The sequence below is a fragment of the Microcaecilia unicolor genome, chromosome 8, assembly GCF_901765095.1.
Source record: "Microcaecilia unicolor chromosome 8, aMicUni1.1, whole genome shotgun sequence".
NCBI lineage: Eukaryota > Metazoa > Chordata > Amphibia > Gymnophiona > Siphonopidae > Microcaecilia > Microcaecilia unicolor.
This window is the reverse complement of record NC_044038.1, coordinates 144,639,317-144,660,112: the sequence shown is the minus strand read 5'-3', so window position 1 is coordinate 144,660,112 and position 20,796 is coordinate 144,639,317. Positions and strand designations below refer to the sequence as shown.

The following is a 20,796-nucleotide window of genomic DNA, read 5'->3' as shown; positions in this document are numbered from 1 at the left end:
CAGCAGCAGCAGCAGCAGCAATGATGTAAGCGCTGCTTTCAGCCTGCCCTGGAAACACTCTCTGTACAGCTTCCCACGTAGGAGGGACACTGTCCAGATAAGGCTTCCGGGGCAGGCTGAAAGCAGTGCTTACATCATTGCTGCTGCTGCTGCTACCGGAAGAAAGCCTCGAAGTTGAAAGACAACGTGACAGGAGCAGAGGGGGAGAAGCGATACCGCACTAGACGGGGGGGGGGGGGGGGGGAGAGGGTGGGTAAAGATCGCACGGTCTGCCCACCGCCCCGCCCTTGCTGCACTTCTGGCTGGGGAGGCTTAGCCTCCCCAAGCCTCTTATACCGGGCGCCTATGCATAAAACAGAAGCGTAGCCATGCTGGGTCAGACCAGTGGTCCATCTAGCCAAGCCAGGTACCTGGCAGAAACACAAATCGTTGCAACAGTCCATACTACAAATCCCAGGGCAAGAAGTTGCTTCCCATGTCTGTCTCATTAGCAGACTATGGACTTTTCCTCCAGGAATTTGTCCAAACCTTTTTTAAATCCACATATGCTAACCACTGTTACCACATCCTCCAGCAAAGAGTTCCAGAGCTTAAATATTCGTTGAGTGAAAAAATATTTCCTCCTATTTGTTTTAAAAGTATTTCCATGTAACTTCCTCAAGTGTCCCCTAGTCTTTGTACTTTTGGAACGAGTAAAAAATCGATTTACTTCTAGTCGTTCTAAACCACTCAGGATTTTGTAGACGTCAATCATAACTCCCCTCATTCGTCTCTTTTCCAAGCTTTAGATCCCTAACCTCTTTAGCCTTTCCTCATATGAGAGGAGTTCCATCCCCTTTATCATTTTGGTTGCTTTTTTTTTTAACCTTTTCTAATTCCACTATATCTTTTTTGAGATACGGTGACCATAATTGAACGCAATACTCAAGGTGTGGACGCACCATAGAGTGATACAAAGGCATTATAGTATTTCTGGTCTTATTTACCATCCCTTTCCTAACAACCTCTAGCACCCGGGTGGATAAGTTAAGTAGTAGTTTTTACTGTGCACACGTAGTTACTATGCTTTTCAGTATAGGTGTGACATTAACCTAATGGAATATTGTCCTAGCGTATGTTTGTTATACAATTTCCTCTGCTTTTTGGCTACAATAGTTTTATCTTTTTGTTGGAGTTCTTTTCTATTGTAGCTTGTTTTAGAGGATTGAGTGAAACCTGTGATAAAAGCAGTATAAGGGAAGACCATCTTTGTAGGCATCCCTGTCAGTTGAGGTTTCTATTTTTAATAGGTTACTCACGGGCAACTTCCTTGGCTACTGTCCAGAGCAAATTGAATGGAATTAGTTTCATACTAATCGGACAATGCCATGGATTAAGTGCCACTGAAAATCTGGGGATAACCTGCTCAGGGTGGCTTAGGTGGGCAGCAGCCACTCCCTAATTTTCAGATACATTTCTGTAAGATTGTTTGTTGCCAGAATGTTCACCTTGTGGAAAAGCCAACTATAAATCTGCATTATTAGATGTATATGATAAAGTTCCATTTCTGTGACATGGTAAGGGTGTTGGCAGTGACTGTGAATGTGGGTAGCACAGACACTGGTAGAGTCAGAGAAAACATCTGCTTTACATTGGTGCTCACTGATTATGAGACTATAATATATATTTTATGACAATTTGATCTTGATTGTTACCACTGCTTATTGCAATTACTGTTTATTGTGATTTTTATTCCCTTGGTATTTTTGACAGTATCTTCAGCTATTATTATCAAGTGAAGACTTTCATAGTAACATAGTAGATGATGGCAGACAAAGAACTGTACGGTCCATCTAGTCTGTCCAACAAGATAAACTCATTACATATGGTATGTGATACTTAATATATACCTGGCCTTGATTTATCCTTGCTGTTTTCAGGGCATAGACTGTAGAAGTCTGCCTGGCATTGTCCTTGTTCTAAAATTTCTGAAGTTGTTGTCGAAGCCCCTGAGAAGTTCCACCAGCCCATCCAAGTCTATTCAGCCACGATCAGGGCACAGATCATAGAAGCCTGCCCAGCACTGGCTTTGCTTCCAAATTACCAGTGTTGCTACCTAATCTCTGCTTTCTGGAGAAGATATATTGTGCAGTGACTTTATCTGGTATTTAAATGCTTTATATATATACAATATGTCATTTGTTTTAATTGTTCTGTTATATATATTATATATCTTCATGTAGACAGACATTTGAGTCAGGCATTTGCCAAAACATAGGCCATGTCGGGTCCTTCAATAAATTTGTTTCCTTCCATGATTGGCTCTGCTCTGTTCTTCCATCTGCGGCCCTCTCAACTGTTCATTTTTGGCATTGTGTTGCTGTTTCCCTCTGCTCTGCTCTGCTTTGCCTTACATTAAAAGACATCAAAAATCTCTTTCTAGTGTACAGTAACTAAAGTTTACCTTTTAAAAAGTCGATGCAGCTGCAGGAATGCCAAGCTTTGCAGTATAACCACATGAAGGAAGAAATCCCTTCTACATTTTTATTGATTCAAGAATGTTAGTCTCAAACTCAAAGCCAAAACAAGAGCTGACTTTGCAGAACAGAAGAATAAATTCATTGTGAGGACGGACACATTTTTGACTGGATACAAATGGATTTTGGAGAGGTCACAGTAGTGTAACTGTGGCATTAGTTCACTTGAATACATGGGAAAATTGCAGCATGCATTTGGTGGTAGGCCTGGGAGACGCTATTTGGCTGAGGTCTTTCCCCCTTCAACGTGACATTTGTTTTTCAAAAGCCTCTGTAATTTTGCAACTCTGTATAATTCAGCTGTGACCAGATTACATTTCATTCAGTTTTGTGAAAGATATCACGGGATCAATATTCAAAGGCTTTATGCTGACCCGCAATAACATTTACCGTGTGGTAAGATACATAAGTACCACATTGTAAAAATGTTGAGATAACTGCTTAACGCAGCAATGGGCATGACTGGAGTAGAGCATGGCAGTGGCCCATCCTAACAGCTAGCATGCTGGGTATTATAGTGTGCTAGCTGTCCCGACTGTTCATGTGGCCACAATTATATGGAAAGAATTCCCCCTAGTGGTGGTCTCATGAGACTACAGCTAGAGGGAACTATTTTGAGGGACAGTGACGACCTGGGCAGCAGCAGCAGCAGAGAAAGTTGCTGCCCACTATCAATGGAGAACATTTGAATAACTTCTGGTGAATCCTGGCGAGGGTAAGGATTAGGGGCTGGGCTTAATGGTCAAAAGGGCAGGGCATGGAAGTCAGGGGCTGGGGTTTGATTGGGGGCGAATTCAGCATGATATGAGGATGGGTGCGTGGACATGGTGGAGGGAAATTAAACATGTTTGGGGGAATCTGACATGTTTGAAGGATTGGATATGCTTGCTGAATCATACAAGGGGGGGGGGGGTATGAATACGACTTCAAAGGGAGGGAGTTAAAGAATGGGGGATATCAATGAGCTCTAAGTTCACCACCTTAGTGTCATGATCCCTCCCCCTGCTATTAGGCAGTTTACAATCCAGGGTAGTGTTTGCTTTTATGTTAAAAGCACCCCCCCCCCCACCCCGAATCAATCTATACTCTGGCTTCCAGCCAGGCTAGCCACAGGGTAGACAAGAATTTATGACAGTATATGTTCAGTGCATACATGTTGCACAACATGATTTTCATACCCCATAACTCACTCAAAATAATAATAAATCTTCCCCCTTTATCTTGTATTTGCTTATGTAAATGAAATTGCTTGTGCACTAATATAGTTACCCCCCCTCCCCAGCCACTAAAGGCCGAGAAGTAGTCCTCCCCCACCCAACTTCTCTGCAGCTTAGAATGTTCAATACTTGTTAAGTGAGTCTCTTGCACATATGCTATGTCTGCTTCCAATTTCCTCAAGCAAGTTAGTACCTGGTTACGCTTTACCAGAGATTTAATACCATCAACACTAAGCGTAACTATCTTCAGCTCAGTCATAATCAGTCTGCATGGTTGTGATTTGAAGCAACAAACAGTCATCAAAGTGCCAGAAACGGATCCCCCAGCTAGGCCCCCACCAGCATAGAACACTAGGAGACAGCCCTCAATGCAATCTAAATCTGCAAGCCCCTATACTTAGCACCTCAGGTTCACACACAACCACGCACATACACATCCTGTTACACACCTGCCCCTCCCACCCATCTCTCCCACCCATCTCCCTTCCCTTCCCTCCCACGGGCTTTGCTTCCTTCGCTCCATGGGTACCCATCACTATGCTGCCCCCATCCATCCCTCTTGTGGAACTTCCACAGAATCCCCCACTCCCCCCCCTCCGCAAAAAATGCCAGACAATAAAGTCAACATCACGGCCTATGGTAGCGACCAGAAAGGTCCAAAAAAGGTTCAAAAGCCCCCCTCCCCAAGGGGCAACAACTCAACATCCCTAACTTCCACCAAGGAGCCACAGAAGTCCCCAGAAGGTGGTACAGCTGAAGAAGTAAGGACCATGTGTCTGCCAGGGATACAGCACTGAGCAGGTCTAACCCAACAAGCAAATCACAATCCATCATCACAGGAAGAGCTGACACTCACACCAGCTGGGCTAGCAGCAGAGAGGGCCACTATGTAATCAAACTCTCAGGCTCTCCACCGCAGGTATACAGCAATCATTCCCACCGGATGCCCAGAATACTTCTGTGCACACACCTGGGGCAACAGTGTTGGCTCTGTCTGGGTGAAGGCCCAACTTGTCTGGAAGCCATTTACTAACGTTCTTACAAGGGTCAGCATCACTTACTGTCTCTGGCAGGCCAACCAAGTGCAGATTGTTGTGCCTGCTCCTATTTTGCTGTTCTTCCAACTGGGCCTGTAAATCTGATATTTCCTTGGTGAGCACCGTAATCTGCTGCTTCATGTGCGCACCTGTGTCCTCCTGGGCAGAAACCTGCTGCTCCACCTCTGTCAACTGCCTGCTCTGGGAGTCAAGTTTTCATTAAGTTCATCCACAGCAGACTGAAGTTTATTTCGGGCTATTTGCCAAGGCAGTAGAGACCGAGCGTGCTATCTCCTGAATCCACTCTTCCGTGAATACTGTGAACGAGGCCAGCTCCTCCGCCATCTTAGCTGCAGTGAGTTTCACTCTATCCTGTGATGCCTTTGGTGTTTTAATGGGCATTCCACAGCTGAAAATGGCCCATGCTTCATCCCTGCCGCTCTGCAGATCAAACGCCACTGTATACCATGGCATAAGTCACCGAAAAAGGAGGTACTGGCAGTTTTTGAGCAAGATTTCCCGGGGTTGCTGCCAGAGCTCTGTTCGAGTGCATTCACTCAGATCATTTGCATACCGTGACTCCCCCCCCCCCCCCCCCAGGAATTGTATTTTCACATTTATTTCCTACTCCTTGGTCTCCTCCTGCATTACATGTTGTGGCTGTGTTGAATGCAGAGAAGATGTTAGGCACTCCCCTTGCATTTACTGTGGTGGATTTGTACTTCCCACAATACAGTGTGGCCTCCTACCACACGGGAAGTGTAAAACCTTACTGCGTTTTAGTAAAAGAGAGTTAAGCTCATAAATTGGCCTCTTTGAAAATTTACTAGGGCTGAGTGCATAACTTTATACTCAAAATGGAGTAGCGTAGTGGTTAGAGCACCAACCTTGACCTCCAGAGGTGCTGGCTCTGCTCCTTGTGATCTTGGGCAAGTCACTTAACTCTCCATTTCCTTAGGTATAGTGTGAGCCCTCCAAGGACAGGGAAATATCCAGTGGCTTTGTAGCGCTATAGAAATGCTAAACAGTAATGTAACTCACCTTGAGTTACTACTGAAAAAAGTGTGAGCAAAATCCAAATAAATATATACATTAAACTCTTAAATGCAGGAGCATAAAAAATTGTTGGCAACAGGGGTGAATTTAGGGTGGGGAAAAAGGAGCTCAGCACTGATTTTCAGCAACAGGCTCATAAATCTTGGTATGCATAACTTTTAAGCTCCTAAATTAAGATGAATTTTCAGCTGAAAATGTATGCTCTTTATACAAAGTATTTAACTACTACCCAAACCTGACCAACACCACTGTCCTACTCACAGCATAACCCTGACATTTTACTCAGACCTAATTCACATTTCCACATCTTAACAATTGTAGGTCAGACCCATAGTCACCAACCAATCTCCAATTCAAATCTACAAATCCTTAGATCAAACTAACCAATAAAGATCTCCTAGAATAGCTATAGTCCTTTGCCATCTCTAGAAAGGCCATTTTCTGATATAGCTCCACAGGGACTGAATTCCACAAATGTGGGCAAAAAAATGAAAACGCCTATGCACTCATAGTCTGCAATTTCAACTGTGTTGGAAAATTTGAGATAATGCTGCAAACAAGATGTTTGGCAGGACTGCAAGGCATAAGCAAATTAAATAACAAACCCACAATAGTGATGTGGGTAACCATGAAGTGATTGAAGAATGGGCAACACATTATTGCTAGGTTTCTTTCCAGTTAATAATTGCCATACCAACTGTAGACACCTCATCTGTCCCTTCAGTAAGCCCACATATTGGCTATTACAATAGTCAAGATGGAAAGTCACAAGAGCTACTACTACTTCTTTTCCACCATAAGACCTGGGTATGACAGTTTAACTGACAGCTCCCTTCTCTCTGGATTAAATTTTAATCTATTTGCAATTCATCAGCACCCAACAGCGTCCAAGCTTAAATCAAGAATCTGAACATCTGCACCAACAGCTGAATATTGTCAATGCACAGACGATAACCACCAAACAGATCACAGGACTTAAAAACACATTTAAAAGTAACCGATGGAAAATGAGCACCATAGTTACAAGGTTTTTTTTTTGCATTAAAGATGGCAAGTTCATGCAACATGTAACACAAGAAATGTTCATGCGACTCAATTTGAATATCATGAAATGGACCATTATCACAATAAAAATATTGTGTGTTAAGGTTCCATTTTCACAACTTACATCCAGAGTTAGTACATCAGTCTCTTGATATAGTGATTACTTAATCTAAAGATTGGTTAGGAAGTTCTCGGAACTAAAATTAGAAAGTACAGACATGGAAAGCACAAGTGAGCCACTTAGTCTTGCCCTTTATTGCCTCTCAGTGAAAATATGATCACTAGACACCCAAAACCTAGAAAAATAATAAATAATGTGGAGGCAGATTATTTGGGGAATGGCAAAGAATGTTGATGACGGTGAAGTCATGTAAAATATCTTAGAATGGGGATTAGACAGCCTATCAATTTATTATGTAGCCTACCTCAGGGTTATTGTTCATTATCCCCTCATTTGAGGCATATTTTCAAAGCACTTAGACTTACAAAGTTATAGTAACCTAAGTTTCCTACAGAAAGGCAATTTTGCACATTTTATAACAAATATTTTTTTCTTTTTTATACAACATCTTAATGAGCAAAGATGACCTTTGCAAACATAGAGGCCCTTTTACTAAAATTTAGTGTGTGCTAATGGATATTACCATGTGATAAATGCAACGTGGCCCATAGGTATAAAATAGAAGGTGCAGCATGTAGTGCATTCTAAGCTTTAGTAAAAGAGCCCTTGAAGGGGTAATGAGCTGATTTTCATGTCTTTTCATCTACGTGGAGGGGCATAATTGAAAGGGGCGCCCAAGTTTTCCTGAGGACGTCCTCGCAGGACGTCCCGGCGAAGGGGCGGGGAAACTCGTATTGTCGTAACAAGATGGGTGTCCATCTTTCATTTCGATAATACAGTCAGGGTTGCCCAAATCACGAAATTTAGACCTTAGAGATGGTCGTCTCTGATTTTCGGCAATAATGGAAACCGAGGACGCCCATCTCAGAAACGACTAAATCCAAGCCCTTTGGTAGTGGGAGGAGCCAGCATTCGTAGTGCACTGGTCCCCCTGACATGCTAATACACCAACTGGGCACCCTAGGGGGCACTGCAGTGGACTTCAGAAATTGCTCCCAGGTGCATAGCTTCCTTATCTTACCTTGTGTGCTGAGCCTCCCAACCCCCCCCCCCAAACCCACTCCCCACAACTGTACACCACTACCACAGCCCTAAGAGGTGAAGGGGGGCACCTACATGTGGGTACAGTGGGTTTCTGGTGGTTTTGAAGGGCTCACTTTTACCACCACAAGTGTAACAGGTAGGGGGGATGGGCCTGGGCCCACCTGACTGAAGTGCACTGCACCCACTAAAACTGCTCCAGGGACCTGCATACTTCTGTCATGGAGCTGGGTATGATATTTGAGGCTGGCATAGAGGCTGGAAAAATATTTAAAAATATATTTTTGAGGGTGGGAGGGGGTTAATGACCACTGGGGGAGTAATGGGAGGTCATCCCCGATTCCCTCCGGTGGTCATCTGGTCATTTAGGGCACATTTTTGTGGCTTGGTCGTAAGAAAAAAAGGACCAGGTAAAGTCGCCCAAGTGTTCATCAGGGACGCCCTTCTTTTTTCCATTATCAGTCGAGGACGCCCATGTGTTAGGCACGCCCCAGTCCCGCCTTTGCTACGCCTCTGACACGCCCCCGTGAACGTTGGTCATCCCCGCGACGGAAAGCAGTTGAGGACACCCAAAATCGGCTTTCGATTATGCCGATTTGGGCGACCCTGTGAGAAGGATGCCCATCTTGCGATTTGTGTCAAAAGATGGGCGTCCTTCTCTTTCGAAAATAAGTCTGTTACCTATTTTAGATATAATTTTTGTTTGGTAATGCAAGATATCATGCATTCAATGTGCCCATGATGCACTTGTGTTAATTGGCATTTTTTTTTGTATATTATTGCATTTGCTAATACAGATACTGTTTAATACACTGGCCTCCGAGAACCAGAAGGACAGACAATATAAATGACCTAAGGGGGTATTTTACTAAAGCTTAGCTCGAGTTATCTGCAGTAGAGCCCATACGAATAAAATGGACCCTGCTGCAGATAACTTGAGCTAAATTTTAGTAAAAGGCCCCCTAAATGCCTAGCACCTTTTTTAGGGGATTATTTCCTATACTGCATTAAAAGTGTAGAGCAATCTGCCATTTTAAAGCATGTTACTGCTTGCATTTAAAGTGCTTTCACTAAAGCCTTTATACAAGTTAAAGTTCTGCTATCACACAGTGGCGTTCCTTGGTCGGCTGCCACCTGGGGCGGATCACCGCTGCGTACCCCCCCCCCCCGGGTGGAGTGTCATCCGTCCCCCCTGGGTGCAGCATCACCTCCAGGCCCCCTCCCCTCCCAAGGTGCATTCTTCCTACCTGTTGGGGTGCTGGGAGCAGCTGTGCGGCTGTCGGCTCCACTGGTTCTCTTCTCCTTCTGCCTCGGAACAGAAAGTAACAGCAGAGGAAGCAGGGAACCGGCGGAACCGACAGCCGTGCAGCTGCTCCCTGCACCCCTCCTGCAGCATGCACCTGGGGCGGAACACCCCCTCCGTCTTGCCTTCGGTACGCCACCGCTATCACATGCATTAAAACATGCATTGGTTTGTGTTTTAACATGAAGACCTTTTGCTACAACTCTAGAGATGTAGTCAAGGTTTTACCTTAATGGTGGCAGTAGCATGGAACGGATCTTTGTTTTAAAATTGCAGTGGACTGATTAGCATATTTTGGTGCTCATTTTCAAAGCACATAGATTTACAAAGTTCCATAGCAACATATGTAACTTTGTAAGTCTATGTGCTTAGAAAATGAGCCTCTTTGTTTATTAATCAGCTCATTTAAATTTTAATACAAACATTTATGTTGTTATGAACATATCTTAAACTTGCATTAGTGTGCGCTGGTTCCCAAATCTAGTCCTGGAGGCCCCCTAGCCACTCAGGTTTTCAGGATATCCACAATGAATATTCATGAGAGAGATTTGCATGCAGTGGAGGCAGTGTATGCAAATCTCTCTTATGAATATTTATTATGAATATCCTGAAAACCTGACTGGCTGGGGTGCCTCCAGGACTAGGTTTGGGAACCATTGCGCTAAGTGGTAACACATACATTTAATACATGTTAACTCATTAACGATATTTAGTAAACTGGTCTCTTAGTAACGTATTTTCCAATCAAGTACTGAGCAAGCACAGAAATAAATAAAAGGATGATTTGGTTTATAACAGAACTCTGTTTACATTATCAGCTCTGTTTGGTTTCAAAGATGTTTGGAATGTTTTCTGTCATTTTAAGCATAAACTGAAAGAGAGGCCTTTGATTTTATCTAAATATGAGAATACAGAACTTGTTTATTTAACACAATTTGTTCTGTGCAACAGCTTCTTTTACTGTTTCACATTGAAAGACACAATTTTCCATTAAAAAAAAGTAAAAGAAAGAAAAGAGTTGAAACTGCTTCAGAATCAAATATTTCCTTCTGCTGAAACAAGCTTCACATTCCTACTGATTGCTTACGGCAGATGTAGCATTAAAAAATTCAACGAGCAGACAGATCAATTATAATAATTGTGTGGAGATATAACATTCCTTTTGTTTTCAATGAAAGAACTCGATTGAGAACATTAGTGCCCTTAAATTTCTGAAAGGATGCAGAGGGTGGGAAAATAGTATGACCTAATATTTTCACATGAGGATTTGCAGCTGCTCCCTGACACATATAGGCTTTTTAAAAAAGTGTTTATTTCAGGCAGCCCTGTACTGGAGATTGTGGCCTTTGTATGTAATTAGCACATTCACATATGTGAGCTGTGAAATAACTTACATATACAAGAATCGAGACTTACATATGTGAGCTGCAAAATACCACCTTACACATACATGTGTCAGCACTTACACATGTGAACTGCAAAATACCACCTTACACATACATGTGTCAGCACTTACACATGTGAACTGCAAAATACCACCTTACACGTACATGTGTCAGCACTTACACATGTGAACTGCAAAATACCACCTTACACGTACATGTGTCAGCACTTGCACATGTGAACTGCAAAATACCACCTTACACATACATGTGTCAGCACTTACACATGTGAGCTGCAAAACTTCACCTTGCACTTACACATATCAGCTGCAAAACACCACCTTACAAATACATGTGTCAGCACTTGTGAGCTGCAAAACATCACCTTACATGTACATGTGTCAGTACATGCACGTGTGAGCTGCAAAAATCCACCTTATATGTACTCATGTCAGCACGTACACATGTGAGCTGCAAAACACCACCTTACACGCACACGTGTCAGCACTTACACATGTAAGCTGCAAAACACCACCTTACACATACATGTGTTAGCACTTGTGAGCTGTAAAACACCACCTTACATATACATGTGTCAGTACTTACACTTGTGAGCTGCAAAACACTACCTGACACGGGTCAGCATTTACACATGTGAGGTGCAAAATACTACCTTACATGTACACGTATCAGCATTTATATATGTGAGCTATGAAATGTCATTTTATATGTATAAGCATTGGCATTTACACATGTGAGCTGTGAAATGTCACCTTATGTTGTATACAAACACCAGTACTTACACATATGAGCTGTGAAACACCACCTTACACATGTAAGTTGTCCCAATTCCTCCGCCAATTTCCCCCATGTGTATATTTGTAAAATAGATGCTCCCATTGCACATGCTGACAAATGTATGTGCCCTCTTGCAGCCTTCTACGCTGGTTGATCCTTTTCTTAAAACACTACCGGAACTGAGCACATCCTGACCTACACGTCTCAATTCTGATGCCTCTGTTCACATTCTTAATCAGTACCAAAACTGCATCATTCAGTGGTTTTGAATGGGTTAAGACAATGGAGATGATACTCAAAGCGATTTAAGTAGGCAGGAGCCTCTCCTGCCCGTTTAAATAGCTTCCCAGTGCCTAACCAGGGATATTCAGAGGCACTTAACTGGACAGTGCTGCCGAATATCTCCTGAGACCGCCAAACAAAAAGTGGGCAGGTCAGGGGCGATGCTGTCCTAAATAAGGCCGCTTAGCTTTGTGGTTGCCGGCTCTGAATATTGGGCTGGCACCCGCATAAGGTTTTGTTCGTTGTTAAAAAAAAAAGAAAAATGCCCCCGAGTTCCCTCCGATCCCAGTGTCCCCTCTTTCCTTCCTTCCCTACCCCCCAAGCATTAAGAACCTTCCCCAGAAAGACCCTCAACCCCCTGCCTCCCCCCAATTGTGAAGGTAAGCCCCCACGGCAGCTCGTGGTACTTCATGTAGTGCCACGAGAGGTCATGACAGCCATTTTCCCGAGGTGCCACAAGAGGCAGAAGCAAGGGAGCTGCGCTCCTGCCCCAATGACCCCACTGGATCACCAGGGATGTAGGTAAGCCCAGGGGAAGGGAGCTTATCTTCACCTGTGGGGGGAGGCGGAGGAGGGTCTTAATGCTTGGGGGGTAGGGAAGGAAGGAAAGAGGGGACATTGGGATGGGAGAGGGCTTGGGGGCTTTTATATTTTGAAAAACAAATGCTATGCGGGGTGGAGCGGCCCGATATTCATTCGGCGCCACATAACTCTTATGCGGCCCCTGATGAATAATGGCCAGGCCTACATAACCTCCAGCAGCCTGCCTGCCCCAAATTATCCCCTGATATTCAGTGCTGGTGCCCAGATATGGCCCGGCACTGAATATCGAGGGATAATTTTGCTGGCGACAATCAGCATTTTTAAAAAAGCTGACTGCCGCCAGCTGAATATTGGGGGACATATGCTCTCATAAGAGACTTAAACCATAATATTATTCACCCAATGATGTCTCACTTCATGAATTTTTAAGTTAGGCTGGCCCGTGGCTAAGTGGCTGACCATTGCCATGCAGAGGACCCGGGTTTGGTTTTGCTCCTTGGTTTGGGTGGAGCTGGGGATGCAGTGATTCTTCAACTGTGACATTTGGGGCAATCTGAGAAAGCATTTTCTACAATTAAGCCTATTTTGTACTCAGAAAAGAGCTTTTATAACATTGTGTGACTACAAGCAAGCGTAAAAAGTAGGTGCACAGAAAGATGCCCCCGTTTATGCGATCTCCATGCAGATATTCCCAGGGCCATTGGTTGGGTGGTGGCAGAGTTGCAGTGCACATTCCTTCTTATAAAACGTGTGGGTACACAGAGTACATCACATATTTACACCTTTTTCATAGCACAATGAAATTTATGTGCAGACATTTGCACAATGTTGGGGCTTGTTCTGGGTGTCTATCAGGTGAATTTTCGAAAGAGAAGGGCGCCCATCTTCCGACACAAAACGGGAGATGGGCGTCTCTCTCTCAAGGTCACCCAAATCGGCATAATCGAAAGCCGATTTTGGGCGTCCTCAACCGCTTTCCGTTACGGGGACAACCAAAGTTTACGGGGGCGTGTCGGCAGTGTACCGAAGGCGAGACGGGGGCGTGGTTAAGAGATGGGCGACCTCGGACGATAATGGAAAAAAGAAGGACGTCCCTGACGAGCATTTGGCCGACTTTACTTGGTCCCTTTTTTTCATGACCAAGCCTCGAAAAGGTGCCGGAACTGACCAGATGACCACAAGAGGGAATCGGGGATCACCTCCCCTTACTCCCACAGTGGTCACCAACCCCCTCTCACTCAAAAAAGAAAATAAAAAACATTTTTTTCCAGCCTCTATGCCAGCCTCAAATGTCATACCCAGCTCCGTTACAGCAGTATGCAGGTCCCTGGAACAGTTTTTAGTGGAAGCAATGCACTTCAGGCAGGCGGACCTAGGCCAATTCCCCCACCTACCTCTTACACTTGTGGTGGTAAACGTTGAGCCCTCCAAACCCCCCCCAAAACCCACTGTACCCACATGTAGGTGCCCCCTTCACCCATAAAGGCTATGGTAGAGGTGTACAGTTGTGGGGAGTGGGTTTTGGGGGGCTCAGCACAGAAGGGAAGGGAGCTATGGACTTGGGAGCAATTTAGGAAGTCCACTGCAGTGCCCCCTAGGGACCAGTGCACTACAAATGCTGGCTCGTCCCACAACCAAATGCCTTGGATTTGGTCCTTTTTGAGATGGGCGTCCTCAGTTTCCATTATCGGTGAAAACCGAGGTCGCCCATCTTTAATGTCAGTGATCTCAATATTTAGGTCGACTATCTCTAAGGTCGACCTAAATGTTGAGATTTGGGCATCCCCGACCATATTATCGAAACGAAAGATGGACACCCATCTTGTTTCGATAATACGGGTTTCCCCGCCCCTTCGCGGTGCCGTCCTTAGAGATGGGCATCCCCATTCGATTATGCCCCTCCACGTTACCTTTACAACATGGACTTGAAATAAATGATTTTTGGACTTCTCACATAGGCGTCTTGTTATAAAATTACCCCCTTGATGACCAGAACTATGGCCCACAATTGAAGAGTTGCAGAAAGAGTCCTGGTGTGTGGCCCTCATCTGAGGAGTGTCACAACAGGTGTGGAGGAGTAGCTTAATGGTTAAAGCAGCGAGCTGAGAACCAGGGAAACCCGGCCCAAATCCCACTGCAGCTCCTTGTGATCTTGGGCAAGTCACTTAAGGGAAAGGGGATGGGATTTGAAATCCCGCCTTTCTGTGGTTACAATCAAAGTGCTTTACATATTATATACAGGTACTTATTTGTACCTGGGGCAATGGAGGCTTAAGTGTCTTGCCCAGAGTCACAAGGAACTACAGTGGGAATTGAACCCAGGTTCTCAGGCCACTGCACTAACCACTAGGCTTAACCCTACATTACCTCAGGTCCAAACTTAAAGGGTAAATCTATTAAGTCTAAATGTAGGTGCCAGTTGTGCATACCATTTTATAGGACAGGTGCACTTATTTGCATGAATGATGTCACTAATTGGCATTTACACGCTAGGTGCTCTTCTCATGGTACATACCAGCAAATGGGCTGTACCAGTGGGCAGAGCATGGGCGTGTCATGGGTGTTCCGTCTAGTGATGTACCTTGGCACAGCAGCTTCTGCCTGCCATTAACCTGGTGTAAACTGTCACACCTAAGTTCAGTACGCCAAAGCGGCTTTCTGTTACTCTTCTATAAGGGTGCGTCTTTGCTGCCCCTATATTTAGATTGCCCCCCCCTTTGATTGTGAGCCCTCTTGGGTAAAGGAAAATAACTCACCTTGAGCGAGAACTACAAAAGGTGTGAGCTATATCCAAATAAAGAAAACAGTGACTTAACTAAGTATGTCGAGGGGGGAACAGAAAATGGATGGAGGGGGAGTGAAAGCCCAATGCAGGACTAAATGAAAGCTCAAGTTGATTCTGACTAAGCTAATTAAATTTCAAAGGAGCAGGTGGAAACGTCTGAGCCAAAAACCCCATAAATAAATGAACACTTACGTAACTGCACTAATCCTTCAAATGCCCTGAATTTCCATCATCTAAAATGCACTGTACGAACATACACTGCAGACTTAACCTACTGCTAATATGCCACTGAATCTACCCTCAGCCTGCTACTGAGAAGTCATAGCTTGGGATTTTATAAACTGCATCTCTAGTTAAGAAAACAGCCTTAGAAAGATGCGTATTTTATCAACATTTTGTTACATAGGAGGATCCTCCTGTTTTAGATTTAGTTGTTTCCTAATCCTGAACTTTAATGGATGGATTTATTGCCACTGTCATTTTAACTTTAAGTATCTGTGAAGACCCAGGTATTGAGTGTCCTTGTTGGAGCCAGAACTGGATTTATGTATGAGTAAGTGGACTGTGCTGAAGAAGGATAGAAACCGCCAGAGATAGAAGGAAGTTATTGTGGTTGTTTTCCAGGGTTGAACTCAGTCTGTGAGAGGGAACAGACTGTATTGTTTTGATTACTTGTTCACAAACTGCAATCTGCCTGTGTCTGTGAGGTCCTATAGCCAACCGCAAATCACGCTACCACAGGGGATCATTAACTAAAGGTCAATGTGCAGTGACTGTGCTAGTGCATATAATCTGCTGCAAGATTCATTTTATTCCTATGGGGTAATTAGCGCATGCACTAAACATTAGTATATGACCGCCTATGCTATTTTTGCTGGTAAAGTATCTATTTTTAGCCTGTTTTATAAAGACAAATAGGTGCCTATAATATTTGGGTCTCATTTTCAAAGCACTTAGACTTACAAAGTTTCATAGGTTATTATGGAACTTTGCAAGTCTAAGTACTTTGAAAATATGTATATGTTTTATAACATTTTAGCTCATATCTTGCAGAAATCACACCTAGACTGAAGTGAAGGTGCAGACATTACAGGGGCGATGCTATGAAAACGGCACTAACATTTATACAAAACAAATAATGCTTGTAAATGACCAGAATATTGGCATATGTATGTGTGCACATACACACACAAACACTGAAATCTGAAATACATAAGCCTGGGTGGAAGATGGATCCCACCTATGCACATCACATAGAATACTGTGTTATGCGCATATCTTTGTCATTTAGGCAGGAGTATTTATACTAGCTCTATGAATGGCATATGAACTTGCACCTAACCCTATATTTATTTATTTGTAGCCCACATTTTCCCACTTATTAGCAGGATCAATGTGGCTTACATAGTACTGTAACGGCGTTTGCCAGTTCCGGTATGAACAAATACAAGGTGATATTATGGTAGAATAAGGTTCAGGTATGATGAATACTTTGGGGAAGTTTAGGGGGGGGGGGGAAAGGAAGAGTTTGGATATGTCCATTACGGTCTTTGGTTTCATTATGTTGCAGATATCCAGGTTTTTTATGTTTACCCTTATATACCTGGTTATGCTAGTATTCTGTAAAAAAAAAGTAGGTGCCCACCTTTCTATATAGAATGGGCTCCAATTAGACACCCTCTAGGTGCTGCTTGATAGAACTGCTCTCCATTCCTGCTCAAGAGCAGATGTAAATGTACCCCTGATTACACATATTTTAGAAAATACGTGTATAAATCATGCTCCACCCAAACATTGTCTCTCAGTATGCCTACTGCACCAGTCCACACTGGCTTGCAACACGTGTACTTTTCGGCATGACCTAATGTTGTAATCTTTTATGTGTGAAAGTTCCTTCTCCTGAAGCAGCAATATGTGAAATGAGAAGCTCTTGTTGAGGGTATGAAGAGGCAGTAGCGACTTCCCAGTTGTGCTTGGCTGAGCACGTTTTGCACCTGGAGTGGATTAGTTATATGAAGATGAGGATACATTGGATTTGTATTGCAAGCTAAATGCCTCTTTTATCAAACTGCACTAGCGATTCCCCCATGGCAATGCCGACGAAACCCACTGAAAGTGAATGGGCTTTGTCGGCATGACCACACCGAGGACCACTAGCGTGGCTTGATAAGAGGCCCTATAAGTGATTTGCAGACTGCTCTGGGGTTGTGAATGCTTATGTGCACAAGGGATGGTGCATTTAATGACTTTGGACGTTATAGTGTTGAAGTGCACAGTGTGTATTGGTCAGGGCTTTTTTTGAGGGGGTACTTGGGGGTACTGAGTACCGGCACATTTTCCATTGTCTACTAAAATTGACCCATGGTCCACAAGTTTTAATGAAAGAGCTCAGGCTCTACACACCAATTCTGCCTTGTCATAGATTCGGTGACTGGTTGCAGGGAGCCTGGCTATTGTGGGGTGGGTCCCTTAGTGATCACCCCACCCCTGAAGGGTGGCCTAGCATTTGAGTACTGGCACCTTTTTTGCTAGAAAAAAACATACTGGTATTGGTTGACCTTAGTTTATAGTGAGGGTGTTTATTTTTTTGTAACAGTGAGTTTTTCCTCAGAGGTTTGGAGGTTTTTCTTCTCATTGTTTGGGTCTCCTTTCTTTAAGAAGCCTATCCAGCTTATAATCGAACGAGAAAAACGCCCAAGTTCCGACCTAAATCGGGAGATGGGCGTCTTTCTCACAAAAACAAATAAAGCGGTATAATCGAAAGCCGAACTTTGGACGCTTTCAACTGCACTCCGTCGCGGATGCGGACAAAGTGGACGGGGGCGTGTCGGAGGCGTGGTGAAGGCGGAACTGGGGCGTGGTTATCACCCGAACAGAGATGGGCGCCTTTCGCCGATAATGGATGCGTTTGTAGCTAGAATTTAGGGCACTTTTCCTGGACCCTGTTTTTTCACGAATAAGGCCCCAAAAAGTGCCCTAAATGACCAGATGACCCCAGAGGGAGTCGGGGATGACCTCCCCTGACTCCCCCAGTGGTCACTAACCCCCTCCCACCACAAAAAATGATGTTTCACAACTTTTTATTTTCACCCTCAAATGTCATACCCTCCTCCCAAGCAGCAGTATGCAGGTCCCTGGAGCAGTTGTTAGGGGGTGCACTGGACGTCAGGCAGGTGGACCCAGGCCCATCCCCCCCCTACCTGTTACAATTGTGCTGCTTAATGCTTAGTCGTCCAACCCCCCCAAACCCACTGTACCCACATGTAGGTGCCCCCTTCACCCCTTAGGGCTATAGTAATGGTGTAGACTTGTGGGCAGTGGGTTTTGAGGGGGATTTGGGGGGGCTCAACACCCAAGGGAAGGGTGCTGTGCACCTGGGAGCTCTTTTACCTTTTTTTTTGTTTTTGTAAAAGTGCCCCCTAGGGTGCCCGGTTGGTGTCCTGGCATGTGAGGGGGACCAGTGCACTACGAATGCTGGCTCCTCCCATGACCAAAGGGCTTGTATTTGGTCGTTTTTGAGATGGGCGTCGTCGGTTTCCATTATCAGCGAAAACTGAGGTCGTCCATCTCTTAGGTCGACCTAAATTCTGAGATTTGGGCATCCCCGACCGTATTATCAAAACGAAAGATGGACGCCCATCTTGTTTCGATAATACGGGATACCCCGCCCCTTCGCGGGGACATCCTCAGAGATGGGCGCCCTTAGAGATGGGTGTCCCTGTTCGAAAATGCCCCTCTATGAGAGTGTTGGACTCCCTGTGGGATGGCAGCCAATTGTGTAACAGCCCTGGGGACGAGGCTTTCTTTCTTAACAATTTGTTACTGGTCATTTGCATGCTGTGTGCACTTCAAATTAAATAAAGTTTTGATTTTGTTAGTATAAAATTCCCCTCCATCCTTGTACATGTATATATTACAAAGTTGCACGTGTGCCCTGTACCACCTATTCTTCACCCCTAAGGGTGCCTACACATATGACGCATAACATCAGGTGCCATGTTGCGGTGCATCTACTTTTCACGCATGTGTAGTCCCACACAGTTTTATAACGGGTACCTTGAACAGTCACCCAGCTTAACCAGCTGATACACTGAAGGATGGCACATCTGCTTTTGATAAACTTGGAAACTCCTAATTATGATTCTCTCTCACAACACTAGAGAAAGTCACATCAAGTTTTGAAACATTTATCAACAAACCATTTGCTGATGCTAGGATCATTGCTTGAAGTCTCTCCGTCTCGATCTGGTTGTTCGGCCAAACCCCACCTTCTTCTGTATTCTGGGAACTAAAGAAAACAGAACACACAGAGCAGATAAACATGTAGCAACTGTATTTCTTTCATATGCAACTATGTATTTAACTATAGGCATTGTGCTGCTCTGAGAATAATTCTTTGAGAACAAAATTTCATTTGAATCATCACACACACACACACACACACACACACACACACACACACACACACACACACACATATATATATATATATATATATATATATATATATATATATATATATATATATATATATATATAATATAAAAATATCACAGGAGCTAACTATTCCCAGCTCTCTCTTCTTCCTCCTTTTTAACATAAAATTCTTTTTGAACATTTTCAAAAGACAAACCACAATATGCTTTATAAATTGTGACATAAGGTACAAACAGCATGGGATTGCATAAACAGCTAATCCCCACTAACTGGAACATCCTGGCCTAGGGAGCTGACCACAGCTTACACCTGCTCTCCACAGTCAGTCCATATCTTGGCTAGATGCACTAACTTCCCCTTAATTCCCACAGCGCAATGCAAGGAAGCAACATCCCGACTAACAACATGTCCTCATGTACGGAGGCGTTTGGCTTCGACTCGGGTTAGGAGCAAGAGAGAAAGAATAAAGTAAACATCTAGAGCCCCTTCTCCCAGAAACTCTCTCAATCCTCCTGCACTGTTCTGCTTCTCATTTCATCTACACGTGTTCCTTCCTAATTTTTGCCTTTCAGGGACTGCACTTCTTTCCATTTGACTGCAGTTATAACATGCACAGTTTATTGGTAGACTTCTGAAGATCTGGGAATGGACCATTCAATTCTTTCTATCTATCTATCTATCTATCTATCTATCTATCTATCTATCTATCTATCTATCTATCTATCTATCTATCGTGTTGCTTCTGGAAGCTCTCCTGTAAGACATCTTTGATAGCTAACATTTTGTGGTGTTGCGTAAAAGTCCTGATAGGGCAATGTAACAAAATATGAAGCATCAATCTTCTCCTCCTGCACCCCCCTCAAACAACCTGATGAGCAAGTTTGGGTGAATTTCATGTAAACACTGTGGAGTTAAATACCACTGACAAAGCACTTTATATCTATTATCAAAAATATATGTGAAAATGGATGCTTTCAGTTTTGTTGCTTGTTCTGGCAATGTAGAACATCCAGTTGGATGTCCAAGTCTTCCACCCAGCTCCTAATTCTGTTTATGTAACTTGCTACATCTCAGGCAAGTGTACAAGAGTGGAGGAGTAGCTTAGTGTTAGAGCACTGGGCTGGTTCAAATTCCACTGCATCTCCTTGTGATCTTGGGCAAGTCACTTAACCCTCCATTGACTTAGGTACAAACTAGATTGTGAGCTCTCTATGGATAGGGAAATACCTATTGT

General features: G+C 43.9%; 1 protein-coding gene across 1 annotated transcript in view; it reads right to left on the bottom strand.

Annotated features, from left to right (window-relative positions):
- LOC115476840 overlaps positions 1–20,796 on the bottom strand; it is a 411,909-nt gene that overhangs the window by 9,687 nt on the left and 381,426 nt on the right. The window contains exon 8 of the mRNA XM_030213413.1: positions 19,325–19,413. Within this exon, the coding sequence (XP_030069273.1) occupies positions 19,325–19,413 (89 nt within the window). The remainder of the gene's footprint in view (positions 1–19,324; positions 19,414–20,796) is intronic.